The sequence below is a fragment of the Pipra filicauda genome, unplaced genomic scaffold, assembly GCF_003945595.2.
Source record: "Pipra filicauda isolate LSUMZ 115617 unplaced genomic scaffold, ASM394559v2 scaffold415_size613988_pilon, whole genome shotgun sequence".
In the NCBI taxonomy this organism is placed as follows: domain Eukaryota; kingdom Metazoa; phylum Chordata; class Aves; order Passeriformes; family Pipridae; genus Pipra; species Pipra filicauda.
In genome coordinates, this window is record NW_024104549.1 from 499,433 (window position 1) to 513,480 (window position 14,048).

Below are 14,048 nucleotides of genomic sequence, written 5' to 3' on the forward strand. Positions count from 1 at the left end.
CCTTGGAGACCAAGAAACTGCCTGAATCCTGATCCTGGGGAGAGAAACCCATGGGGAGTGGAATGAGCAAGGTACTGGGGGCAGTGGGATGCTGGTCAGCATGTCCTCTTCTCCTGCAGTCCGTGGATACTCCTCCCAGGCCACCATGATTCCATAAACACAACTATTTGCATCTTTCCTTTCTCACTCCGCTTTGAAACTCCAAGTACTTAAGAAAGAAATTGAGAAAACAAATAGTGATTTATATCCAAGGTTTATGTCAGAGGTGAGGAGCAAAGTGTCTGCAGGTGTCAGGAGAGTGACAGCTGGTGTTAAATGCTCATCCCTTGGGAGGTAAAGCCATGGCATTCTCATTCTTAGGGCTGACAGGGGGGTCCCTGCAGGGAAATTCCCCCCTTACCACCCCCAGGATGTGTCTGTGCCCGGCAGCGATGTGGGAAGTGGGGTTTCACTGCTGCCTGTTCCTCCAGGGCTGGCAGAGAGGATCAATTTCTGTCGGTATCCTGAAATAACTTCCTGGTATGTGCATTCTCCAGTTTAAAATTAGACTCTGGGACAACAACAGAAAGATCAAATCAGGGCAAACTCTGCATGGCTCTGGTGTGGTTTAGACCTGGGTTTCACTGCCTGTAGACACAGCCTGACCAGCAAAGTGGGTTTTAAAGCCCCCCTGGTGCTACCAAACCATCTTGGGGATCCTGGGCTCTTGCTGCCAGGAGCTATTTGTGCAGACACTTTTGTAGGATCCCACTTTGGACTTGATAATATGCAGGGCTTGGCGTCCCCTTTCTAGTGGTAGCAGCTGGTGCTGTACAAGTTGTGCTGGATCCAGGTGTTTGCACTCAGGAACAGGCTGGGATTCAGCTGAATGGTAGAGCTGGGCTGGATGTGACCCAGTGCTGCTGAAAACCCTTCCTAAAACTTCTCAAACCAGGGGTTTCCTGCCAGATGAGCACCAACAAGTCCAGCTGCTAATCAACTTTCTCTTCTTTGTCTCCCTGAAAAGCACTCCAGTGGGTTCTTACACCCCATAAATACCCTGAGCTGCCCCTTTTTCTCCTTCATAACCCCACAGCAGTGAGTTGGAGACCAAATTTGCAGCCTTGATGTCTCTTACTGCAACATCCTGGCCAGAAAAGTGTTATAAATAGCCTGTGCCCATCTATCTCCAGCTGGCAGATGCAACCTTTGAAGCTCTGTAGGACCACATCCAAGTCCCTACTGTTTCTGTGCTGAGTTTTCCTGAGCTCTGCACTCCTGGAGGGGTTTAGGCTAGTGGTTTGAGTGGGCTCAGCCTTTCCTCGTTGTTAATTAAGGTGCTTTGTAGTTTAGCTGCTTGGTTTGTCATGGCCTGAGGAGTTTGGTGCCAGATTTCCTGGTCCTGCTGGAACCACATGTGCTCCCACCACATTGGATGCACCTTGTACTGTCTGAACTCTCTTTTTTGTCACCTCCCAGGTTGTCACAGGCCTCTACCTCGGGAATATCCGTGGTAAGTGCCTTTCCCTGTCCCACCTCTGCAGTGCTGTGGGGTCCCCGAGTTAGCTGGCAGGGCTAGAGGATTCCCTCTCCTCGGGGGCTCCCTGTGTCTGCTCCTCAGCATCTTCCAGAGATCCAAAGCCCCCAAAAATCTCCATCCCTATTGCAACTGATCCAATGCAACTCTAGCCCAGGAAAGGGATGTCCATAGGGAACTGCTGTCACTAGCCATGCTGGAACACCGGGCAGTCCTTGGCATGGCTGGAAACCTGCTCAACAGTGAGGACACCACAGCCTTTGACAAGTTATCAGTACAATTTCTGTTTTTGGGGGTGACTTTAGGAGCCTCCTGAGTACCCAGCACTTCCAAGGGGGATTTTGCTTGGAAGAAGGTGCCCAGTCTCCTTCCCTGCACCGTGTGGGGTGAGAGGCAGCGGGAAGGGCTGGAGTGAGGGTCAGGGGGCTGGGAGTGATGGGTGTGGGTTGTTGGTGGGTGTGTGGTCCAGCAGATCTCCCAGGAGGGCAGGTGATTCCAATGTGGCTCCTGCTTCCAGACTCTGAGGACCATGAAAACCTACTGAAGAATGGGGTGACCCACATCCTCTCTGTCTACAACGGCGCAAAGCCCGTGCTGGAGGTGAGTGCCCAGGCAGGAGTGCTGGGGGTCCACCCTGGAGGAGCAGGGGCTGGGAAGGTGCAGATGGGACACCCACGGGCTTCTCCTGGTGTGGGACAGAGCAGAGAGAAGCAATGCTGGATTTGCACCAGTTTGCACCGTGCAGTGATGAGTGGCACCCAAAGGGGCTCAGCGCTGGCACTGGGGAGGGGGGGAGCGGGGTGTTTTGGGGTCACAGGCACCACTCGGTGTTTTTTGGGGCGCGGGTGGGACCCGCGGCGCTGCGGGGCCGGCCCGGCCGTGTGCCCGGTGCTGCCGGGGGGTCCCCACGAGAGGGCGGCGGTGCCCCGCGGATGGAGCCCCGGCGGGCGGGGGGGGACACGCAGCGGAGCTCGGGACATCCCCCAGGATCCAGGACCTCTTTTCCCGCTGACCCCAGAGCGCTGCGGCCCCCCGGGTTGTCAGCGGGGAAACTGAGGCAGGAGGGAGCTGCCCGTGGGTCGATGCCAGAGGTGCCGGGCACGTCTCTCGTGCACAAATCCTGCCTGGAGAGTCCCATGAACTGGGAGCAGCCCCTTGGGGTTTGGCCCACGGGGGTGTGTGAGGAGCATGACCACGGGGTGCTGGATGCCTGGTGCAGGGGCAGAGCTGGATAACAGGGTGGGCACAGGCGTGGGGGGAGGGGGAAAATCCTATAGGTCATCATATCACAGAATCATGGAATGGTTTGGATTGGAAGGCACCTTAAAGCACATCTCATTCCAGCCCCTGCCATGGGCAGGGACACCTTCCACTAGACCAGGTTGCTCCAAGCCCCATCCAACCTGGCCTTGGACACTTCCAGGGATGGGGCAGCCACAGCTTCTCTGGGCAACCTGTGTCAGGGCCTCCCCACCCTCACAGGAACAATTTGTCCCTAATATCCCACCCAACCCTGCCTTCTGGCAGTGGGAAGCCATTCCCCCTTGTCCTGTCCCTCCAGGTCCTTGTCCAAAGTCCCTCTCCAGCTCTCTTGGAGCCCCTTTAGGCACTGGAAGGGGCTCTAAGGTCTCTCTGGAGCCTTCTGTTCTCCAGGCTGAATAGCCCCAGCTCTCCCAGCCCTGTTTCCAGAGCAGAGGGGCTCCAGCACTTGAAGCACCTCTGTGGCCTCCTCTGGACTCAATCCAACAGGTCCATGTTTTTCTTGTGCTGGGGGCTCTTCACCCCGGTGTCAGACCTGCTGCCATCTCCCAAATCCTGGGATGCTGAAGAAAGCCAAGGGGATTGGCAAGACCCCTCATCCTTTTGGGGCCACCGCGGGGAGGGAGCCCTAGCAAAACCCCAGCTGGAGCCTTTTCCCTGCTGAGGCATTGGGTAACGTGGAGGGGGGAGAGCGAGAAGGGAGGAGGAGGCGGCAGAGAAACGGCTGGTGACTGGGGAAGGGGCAGCAGCTGGGGCTGCCGAGCCCGGGGCACGGCCAGACGGGGAGCAAACCACACGGGGAGCTTACAACGAGCTTACAACACGGAGCAGAGCCGCGGGGGTGCGGAAAGGGGAACCGGAAAGGCATGGTGGGTTGAGCAACGTGTCAATCACGGCCCCGGGCCGGGAACCGCAAACCCCAGCACCGTTCCCATGCGTGGCCCGGCTCCCCGAGGTGGGATGGGGACACCCAGCCACGTGGGGAAGGGGAAGCCGCCGGGAGCCCGGCAGTTAATCCGGGATTGGTGTGTGGGTCAGGGATTTGGGGGAGGGTTGGGGTTGGTTTGGTTACTCCGCTGCTTGGCACAGTGGCTTTGCCATTGGGGTGGCTCTTCTCGCTGCCGGGAGGTTGGGCTGGCACCGGGAATGGCATGGAGCCATGGATGGGACAGAGAGGTGGTGCACGGGAAAGCCTGCATCATCTTTGCAACATGGGTCTTTCCAGCGCAGAATTATCCCCGTGCCCATCCCGTTCTATCCCTCCTTAAATAATCCACTTTATCCAGCCTCCTGATTCCTGGGCTAGTGGGTGGTCCATGGGGTTGGGCTGCATCGACCAAGGAGCACCTTTCAGCAGCGACCTGCTGGAAATGGGGCAATCCCTGGTGCTCTGGCTGCAGGATTTCTACCCGTTCAGCTAAGAAAGGACAAAAGTAAAACCCCAACCCCTCAGATGAAAAGGATCTAATTTTAGCTTAGAACAGGGAGGATCGAGGAAGCGATGTTTTAAGGAGAGGAAAGTGATCTGACCTAGGCCAGCATGAGGCAGATGATTTATGGTGTATTAAAAGGACAGGGAGGAAATAACTCATTGATGAGAGCTGCTTCGTCAGTGCGTGTTCACACACGTCTTCCTGGTGGGGCTCAGGGCCCTGGGAAAGGGCTGGCTCTGTTTTGGGGGGCTCCTGAGCAGTGTAATGGCCCACTAACATCCTGTCCTCTGGGATGAAATGGGAGGAAATAGCCTGGGATGGAATGGATGTGCCCACCCATCAGAGTGGAGCAGGGTGATGGTACCCAAAAGTGGTTTTCAGCTTTCCCCTCCCCTAAAGGTCAGCTGGGGAGAGAGAAGAGAAAAGAATGGGGGATTTTATGTTTCTTGGAGATATTTTACTACTGTGACCATCTTTGTATTGCAGGACATGACCTATCTGTGTATCTCGGCCTCAGATTCCTCCAGTCAAAACCTGTAAGTTGTTTCCCATCCTTTTGCCTCCCAGATCGTGTGCTGGTAGTTGTTGGTCAATAAAAGTTCAGATGCTGCAGGAGAAAGGTTTAGTCCATTCATGCCGTGACATTCTGTATCATTCCTGAGCTTCAGATAAGCTGGGGTGTATTCCCAGGGGGAAAATAGTATTTTAGGACTTAAAATCTGTTTCTGTGTGTGTTTGCAGCCAGTAAATCTAGTTTTCCATCAAGTTTCAGAATTATTCTATTGTGCAGGGTTGAAAATTGGAGTGTTAGAAAGACAATGATTTGTGTCTTTCAGACATTTTCTTTGGAAAGTTAAAGGAAGTGTTTATTAAAAATAACAGTTTTTTCACTATATAAAGCACAGATAATTATAACACTTCCAATGATGTTTTTGAGATGAAGCCGATGAGAGGTGCTGGAAGGGAGCTCCAGGATTTTGTGGGATGCTGGTACTGGGGGGAGGCACCATCCTGCTGCTGCTTTGGGTGACGGACACCCACAAATCATCCATTTCAACCAGCAAATGGGCAGCTCCAAGGGATTTTTCTGTTGCATCAGACCCTAAAAAGCATCAAAACTTGATGCAGAGTGACCAGAGTGAGCCCTGTTTGTGAAGGTGCTGGTTTTTCCAGCATCCTTGGGAGCAGCCGTGCCCGGGGGTGGGATTCTGCTTGCTCATGCTCCTGCTGAGCGGAAAGAGAAGCTTTACAAGAAAACCCTGCCTCAGCGAGAACTGGGTTTTTTGGTTGTTATTTTTTTTTAGTCTTTGCTCATTTCTTGGCATTTCTGGCGTGTCTACAAAAGGAAAAAAAAAAAAAAGGAAAAAAAAAAGGAGATAAGGCTGGCTGCCGGAAGGAAGACTTGTTCAAGGAACTATTTTCTGCATGTCAGTTTATGCCTTGGATTTCACAATCCCGGTGAACTTGTGTCCTGCAGAGGAGATGCTTGTGACTCAGGAGCTCAGGAGCCCGATCCCATGCTTTAAGGCTGGAAAAGCACAGGGGGAGTTTTCCTGTGGCTGACTGCCTGGGGGAAAACACCTTGTGGAGTGTGTGAGGATTGATGAGCTGGCTGAAATTTTCACTGCCCTCCCTGTGGGATGGGTTGGGAGAGGATGCTTCATGTATGGAGTGGGCTGGAGGCACCAGAATCATGTGTTTGTGAGGAAGGGTCCTCTCTGCTGATCCTACCAAGGTTATGAAGAGGAGGACTGGGATCTGGAGAGCCTGGAGCTGTGTGGGCAGCTCCTGCAGGCCCTGGGAGATGCTGTCTGCTTGTGAAGATAAGTAGGACAAGATAAAATGCCCTGGGACAAACTTTGAGCAGCGAAAGCCCCCCCCAAAAGGTGATGATGCAGTGGGGGAGGATGAAGATCATGAGAAGCAGTAGACAGACATCTCCTTCCAGGGTTGAGAGGCTCAATATTTTCAATATGAACACAATGTCAGAGACTCCCCCATCTCTCCTTTTCCTGGGCAGCAGAACCCACTGCAGTTCCTGAATAAACTCATCCTTGGCTGGTTTCTTAGAAGGAGCTGAGCCCAGTGCTTCCAGAGCAGGACAAAAAGCATCTCCTTCCATGGATACAGGGGATTTTGGAGGGTTCTGCCTTGTCCCCACGGGGAAACCAGCTCCCTTGGGGAGGGGCACAGTGGGAATAACTGCAGTAGCTCATGCCCTGGCTTCAGAGAAATCAGGAAGGCTGTGCAGGCACACGCCCACCCTGTCACGCGGAGGCAGAGGAAGTCCGGTGCTGGAGCAGAGGTGCTGCTGCCAAAGGGTCCCTCTTCTCCTCCTGGAAAACCCAGGGCTGTGTGCTCAGGGAGGCCACCAGCGGCACAAATGACACAGAATTAGGTTTTCTGCCTCAAAACTGCCCCAGAGCCCAGTGTGGCTGTGAGGGTGAGCAGGGATGGGCAGCATTTGTTGGAAACACACGCCAAGGAGAAGAATGCCTGGCTCAATGTGGGATCTTGGAAGCTCAACAGTTCCTGCATCCCATCTAGTGATGAGCAGGGGGGATGTGTCTCACAGGAGCCTGCATGATGCTCCCACAAACACCCACCTCTATCCCATCAGTACATATGGAGTTAGTTATCCTGTTTTCCAGGTCTCCATCAGAAAGCCCTGGCTCCGAGCCTTATTTTGCTGGTTTGGGTGAATGTGCTCCCTCTGCCTTGCCAGCAGTAGCTGGTTATGTTTTTGGGAATGCAGGCACCAATCTGTGGACATGCCTGTGTTGTTGCTGGCAGCCCTACCTCCCTGGCATGGGTGCTTCTCCATGCCCTCACGTGGGTGGAAAGGGGACCTCCAGGCAAAATGCCTCCAGAGCCACACTTCTCCCTGCCTTCTTCCCTGCTGGCATCTTTCCGTCTTTCCCTTGGAGGGAAGACAGAGTTTTTGGCATCATTTGGGAATTAGGGGTGAGCTGATGGCTCAGAATGAGTGCTGATGTGGGAGAGTGCATGTCCCTTACTCACAGGATGACACCTTTCCCTGGAGGATGTCCCTCTGGGGTTCTCCCTGAGCTGGTTTGTCTGATGGCATCACCATCCTTTCTCGATTCCTCAGGAAGCAGGAAATCCCCTGGGAAATTTCTCAGGTCGTTTCCTTCCCAGCAGATGAAGATCATCCCCTTTGCCTTCACCTGGCAGAGGAAGGATCTCTGCTCCCATCCCACACTGGTAGCCCCAGGGCAGTGGGAATTCCTTGGGAGTAATGCAACAGCAGTTTCCAGGATGTCCTGGCGCCTGGCAGGGGTGGACAGCCCTCCCCTCCTCACCTCCTGCCTCTCTCCTTGCAGGCTGCAGCATTTTAAGGAGAGCATCAAGTTCATCCACGAATGCCGGCTTGGTGGGGGAGGCTGCCTTGTCCATTGGTGAGAGCTGCTGGAACCTCCTCATGCCCCATCAATTCTCTGGGAGGTGGGGATGGGCTCCCAAAAGGTGTCCTCGACGTCAAACATTAATTGTGGTGGGGAGGGAGGAGAGGAGAAGAAGGAACAGCGGGAGGGTGACAAGGGAAGGTCTCCCTGGACCTACGGGGGCGGGTGGTCCATGCGCTGACAACCTGAGCATCCAAGAAGAGGTGGGACAAGGTGGTGCCACTTGCTTGGAGCCACCAACAGTGGTGAGAGATGGAGAGAGTTCCTTACCCCTTCCCAATCCACGCCCAGGGAACCCTGCTAGCACCCCAGCAGCCCAAGAGAAGCTGCATCCTGTGGGTGTCCCACACCAACCCCCACGGTGGGAATAACGCTGCTCCCTCCTGCCCTGCCAGCCTGGCCGGGGTCTCCCGCAGCACCACCATCCTGGTGGCTTATCTGATGACAGTGACAGAGCTGGGCTGGGAGAGCTGCCTGGCTGCCACCAAGGCTGTGAGACCCTACGTCAGCCCCAACTCTGGCTTCCAGCAGCAGCTGCAGGAATACGAGAGGACCCTGCTACAGGAGGTACGTCCTGACCCGATGTCCCCTTAGATACGTGGTGGAGGAGTTTGCAGCCAGGCAGGGCTCTTTTGCATGCATCTCTCTGCACGACCAGCTGTTTGCCCCAGCTGGCTTTTGGGGATGTTATTTATTACCTGGGGATTTGGGGGTTTGCATGCAAAAGAGAAAATTAAAAAAAAAAAAAAGAAGTGTTTAGATATTATGTGAGTGCACTTAAGGCTCTTTCAAACCTTAAAACCACAGTTATTTTCTCGAGAGTTCAGTTAGGACACAGTGGGAGGGATGGGAGAGCAGCTTGTCCCCTGGGAGCCTCAGGAAGGAGCTGGGCTGATTCCCAGGAATGCAGTGCAGCGGGAGCTGGAGGCGGAAAGGGAGAGAGGAGAGGGAGGAAGGTTCGTGCAAACAGTGTCGGGATGTCTGGGCGTGCTTGGATCTGGCAGGACTTCCTCTGACAGCAAGTCCTCTGCTTTTAGGGGCAGGGACAGGCAGGAGCAAGTGTGGGTGGAGAAATCTCCTCTTTCCTCCCCAGAATGACGTGGAGCAGTAGGTTTTAGGAGAGCAAAAGCTCTGGCTGGCTGGATTCCCATCCTGTGCAAGGGAGGGATGATGTAGCTGAGCCAAACTGGCTGCCGGAAGCTGGGAGTGACAGTGGCACGTTTAACTGGGAGAGCAGAGATCAGAGCTGTACTTTGGAACTGGAAAGCCCTCAAAAGCAAAGGGAAAGGCCTTTAAAAGCCAAGCTCCCACCAGGCTCTCCTCCAGCCTCCTACATTGGACCTTGCTCCTTCACCCAGCACTGGGGTCTGCAGACAAGGACAGGGGTCCCAAACTGCACATGGGACACAGATGGACCTCTGCAAGGAAAAAGTAACCTTCAACTCGATGTGTACAAGGCGTCTCACAGCCCAGGTCACCCCTAAACCTGGTCCCATCCCTGGAGGCAAAGCCCCCCCCGTCCAGGCACTCCAGCCATAAGCATTGTGCAATGGCCCCATGGCACATGGCAGAGGGGACCTGGTGGTCCCTCCAGTCATGTCGAGCCCTTCAAGGGGATTTCTCTCCTCCCAGGACAGAGACAGGGCCAGCACGTGACACTGGCCCGAAGTTCAGCCCCTTCCTCAGCACCAAGTTCCCTTCCCTGGGTGCCGGCGGCAGTGGGCGGGCGCTGTCACATGAGGGATGTGGCTCTGCCCCGTTATCACCAGCTTGCAAAAATGCCCGCAGACGAGGATGGAAAATGCTCCAAGGGATTACAAAACACCCGTGGTGCTGGAGATTCCCTGCGGGGCTTCCCCTGGCCAGGCCAGCTCTCTCCAGCCTTTCCCACGTTCTGGCCACGTCCTAACACAGACCGTGATGTGGGGTTTGTTCTGCCCTCTCTCCATCCGAGTTATTCCTTTCTCCCCAAAATCCAGACTGGGTTCAACAGGCACCAGGCTTTCCTCCCTTACCCTTAGAAGCTGCCTTGCCGTCACTTCAAAATTTTGACAGTGGCTTTGCAAGCATTTCCCTGAAATACCCAAGGCAGTGCCAAGGGTGGAGGTGCTTGGATGTGTTTTCCTGAGCGTGGGATTTAAAGAAAGCTGCCTTTTCCTTGAAGTCCCGTGTGTTCCCCGCACTGGCAGCAACGGGGAGGGAATGGCCCTCTTGAGCGGACTGCTGCCAGCACGGCCCCGGGGGCAAAGGCTGGGAGCGGGAAGGGCTCCGGCATTACTCACCCACAGCTGCATTTGGAGGAGGGGAAGAGCCGGATGGATGCTCCAGCCTGACCGGCAGCGCGCTGCTCGCAGCTCCCCCCTTTGCCAGAGGAAGGGATTGACAGGCAGATCAACCGAGGAGGATGGCCAGGGGTCCCGCAGGGTGGTGGGTGCTGTAGGCACTGTGTCCCCGGGATCCATGCCATGTGGGTTCCGTGCTGTGCTTCATGCCAAGCAGCAGCTGCCTCACTTACCTTGGCTGTGGGAGGTGGCACATTGTTCCCGTTGGTGGCTTTGGAGTGGTTTTCTGTGTGTATCATTAGAATGCAGGACCAAGGGTATCATGACCTGAGCCTCAGGGGTTTAATTTCCCCATTTAGCCCAGCTGTCATTCCAGCAAGCAGCAGTTTGGAAGCACAGTATATAGGAACAGACTTGGATAAGGGCTGGCCAAGCTGTTCAAGGGGAAAAGCCTCATCCCTTGTTGGTTAAAACCTGTGAGGAGCAGGTCCATCCTCCTGGGCACCTCCTGGGACTGTGGGCAAGCAGCCATTGGTGCCTCAGTTTCCTTCATTGCAAGGACCTCAGATGGGACCCTGGGAGGCTGGAATGGGGAAGATGCTCCCTGGGACTGTCCATCTGGCTCCTTGCTGCAGGAAGGACGCCTTGAGCGTGCAGCTGTGGTTTCAAGATGGCAAATGGTGCTTATCTGGGCTAGATGGATAAAGAAGGAAGGAAGGGACCAAGTGCAGCAGCAGGCTGAGGGGTAAGGTTAGAAAAGGAAGTCAGTGAGCTCAGAGAAGACAGTGTGGATGTGAGAGAGGGCAGAGATGGGCATCCCGGTGGTGGATCTGCTCCCCTGTGGTGCTGGCACACTATGGCCAGGCTGCCTTTTCCCCTCTGGTGCCATCCCAGATGGACTGGGTGCTTCTGGCACTGGGAGAGAGGAGGAGGAGGGCAGTGGATTAGTGGTCTGTGCTGGAGGAAATGGGCTGTAACCACTTCTTGCTCTGGCTTTAAAAGGAAGTCCCTGGGAGCAGCAGCAGCAGCAGGGTGCTTCCCTGGCCTCCTGCCTGCTCCTTCCCTCCTCACTGGATGATGGGAGTCAGCTCCCAGGCTGGGTGTTGGGTGCTGAGCCTTGGTGGGTGCCAAGCCTCTGTGGCCAGGCTGGACTTCCTGTGGAGCTTCATCCCTCTGGATGGTTTGCATGGGAAGGATGTTTCCCCCATGAGTATCTGGCATGGTTGCTTGCTGCAAATCCTGTCCCAAATCCTTCAGGACTCACTTCCCAGTGGTTCTTTTCTAGCATGGAATACAGGTCTGGCTCTCGAGGTCTTTCTGCTTGCAAGTGGCAAGTGAGTAACATCTGTGATGAGTCCCACTGTCTGAGGGAATGGATTTGGGAAATTCAGACATTCCCAGTGGAAATCCCCTCTGCCTGATCTGACTTTCCCTCACTGCAGGAGAGGGGGATGCCATCAGGGTCAGTCTGAGACTTTCTTCAGTAGTGATTCATCCAGCCCTGACAGGACGGGACTGAGCGACCAGTTCTGCTGTCCTACATCCCAAATATTTGCTGTGAGCTCAGTGGCTCCGAGGAGCCGGAGCCACAGCAAGGGCACATTGCCCTGGGGGTTCCAAGGCTGAGCTGCTCATGGAGGCTGCCTTCCTGTCCCTCTGGTTCCCCTGGCTGCACCCCATGCCTGTCCCTGTGCTGCTCCATTGCACGGCTCCGATGCTCCAATGCTCGGTCCCTCTCTGCCCCCTTGGCACCTTTTCTTCCATCCTTTTCTTAAGGTGTTTGGTGTTGCTGGGCCTGCTTCTACCAGTCATCCCAGTAAGTCCTTGCTAGAGCAGCTGGTTCCCAGCTACTCAGGGAGAAGACAAAGCCCTGCCTGTGCCCTGTGAGCACTGGACAGCCAGCATGGCAGGTCCTGGCAGAGCTGCCCATTCCTGCCCACTCTCTTGGATGCTGCCATCTGGGGCTGTCTGGCTGTTTCTCATTCAGCACTAGTGGGAAGCATTTCTATGGACCATCTCTTGCTTCTCAACCACCTCCAGGCCTCAGCCTGCTGCCAGCTGGCCCCTGGCCACCAGGATGCTCCTGCCGCCGGAGCAGTCTGGCTGCAGTGAGGAGGGGGGAGGAGAGGTGCCCCACAGGCTCCCACTGCTGAGGAAGATGCTCTGACAACAAACTTGCCTCACCTTGCAAGAGCCAACTTGGCTGTGCTGGTTGTGGCAGCAAGTCCAGCTTGTCCTTGTGAGAGAAAGAGGTGGGAAGCTTTCCTTACAGGAATTCAGGCACACGAGACACAGCAGCGGCTTCTTGGCAATGAGAAACAAATAAAGCTGCTGTCCCGGCTGCAGCTGGTGTGGGAAGCTAAGGATGCTGCCAGGCCTCCAGGCCTGTCCATGCCAGGCTGGGTGTGTGGGGAGCGCTCAGATGTGGGGAGTCACTGCATCTGTGGTATGATGTGTGTGAACTCCTGTGAAACTGGGATTTTCCTGCACGCTGGATGTGGCTGGGAATCCCCTTGCCCTCGCTGTGGGGGGCTGGGATGCAACAGGCATTGCTTGGCTCTTGCTGCTTTCCACTGGAGCTGTTGCAGTCCTGCTCCCTACCTGGGGATGTCTCAGACCCTGGTGACCCTGACAACCTGTTTTGGCTTTTTCCTTGCAGTATCGTGCCTGGATCCGCCGTGACTATGGCAGGAACCCATTCCAGGACCAGGAGGAGCTGCAGCGCTTGCTGGGCCAGCAGAAGCAGGGGCAGAAGGAGCAGCAGCTGGGGAGCTCCTGGTTCCGCTCTGCAGCTCCCACCTACCCACCTCCCTGCCACACCGGTGGCACTGGCGGCAGCAGATGGATGAACAGATAAGCAGCTGCTCTTGGGCAGGCATTGGCCTTGGGGCTCAGAAAACTCACTTCCCTTTGCCAAGCACCTCTGGGGGTTCATGTCTGGGGCAGAAAGCTGCCAGCACCGGCCATGGGCTCTGGGGCTGGAGCTGGAGGGACAGGACTTGCAGACCACCCTCTTGGCTGCCAGTTTAGTGTGTACCCCTGGGCAAGCCAGTTAATTGGTGACAGTGTCTTGCTCTGCCCTGTTCCTCCATTCCCAGCGGATCATGGCCACTTTCCATCCTCAGAGCAGCAGCCAGCCCTGTCCCTCTCTCTGACACCTGGATACCTGGATGCTTCTCTGGCAGGGCATAGGACTGATGATGCAGACATTGGAAAGCCACGGTGGGATGAGATGGAGAGAGGCCACCTTGTTCTCTGCTTTGCAGTGACACTGGGGCCAATGTAGCTTGCCGTGAGGAGGGAGGGATGAATCCTGGGTGTGGAGATGCTGCTTAGCCCTGTCTGGCACCCGGCGGGGTGGGGAGAGGGGCTGGGGGCTCCGGGGACTGCAGATGCCCCTCAGTGTTCTTGGACTTTCCTCGTCCAGCCTGTCCTTGGCAAACATCTATCTGGCATTTTTCTTAACCCACCCCCAGGGAGTGGGGAAATCCAGCAGTGCTGGAGGCTGCCTGTCCCACTGCTTCCATCCCCAGAGCCAGAGAGGTTTTGGGTTTTCCCTGAGCCTGATCTGAATGTCCCTGTTTGCAAAAGAAGCCAACTGCTTGGTTGGACTCAGTCAACCCATGGACCAGTTTAATGCTGTCCCTTTCCTACAGCATTTTTAATATCAAAAGGTCATGACCATGTCCTGCTTTTCATCCCAGACTCATTTCCAGGACTTTCATTGGCAGGACTCCCCCTATCTGTCCTACAAGGAAGGGGTCTCATCCCATTGATTCAGCCCTTCCACATGGAAACCTTCAAGCCTTCCATGCCACTTTGGCATTTTACTATAAATACCTTGTTTGGCTTCTCAAAAATATCTGTTCTGAAATTCCTTCTCAGAAAAAAGGCATTAAAAATATTTCTAGGAATTCTCTTAATGAAAACTTCTGGGTACTCGAAGTGTAACAGCATCAGAGGTGACTCACTCAAATCCTAATAAAGAGAAGAATGATTAAAGCCATGAGTATGGCTGGACTTGATTTGTGGTATTCCTAGTGGGAATAGAGAGATGGACTGACATGACCACTCTGCTGCTGTGTCCTGTTTCCCATTTTCTTGATGAGAACCACCAGCAAAATTCAAAGTT

At 54.9% G+C, this 14,048-nt stretch overlaps 1 protein-coding gene across 1 annotated transcript; it reads left to right on the forward strand.

The window, feature by feature from the left end:
- The first annotated feature begins 50 nt into the window (after window positions 1-50).
- On the forward strand, window positions 51-12,773 carry LOC113996692 (dual specificity protein phosphatase 22-A-like). The gene is made up of 7 exons (XM_027737897.2): window positions 51-71; window positions 1,459-1,492; window positions 2,034-2,116; window positions 4,696-4,745; window positions 7,554-7,628; window positions 8,030-8,201; window positions 12,576-12,773. Exons 1-7 carry the CDS (start codon window positions 51-53, stop codon window positions 12,771-12,773), a joined length of 633 nt encoding a protein of 210 aa, XP_027593698.1.
- The last annotated feature ends 1,275 nt before the right edge of the window (window positions 12,774-14,048 follow it).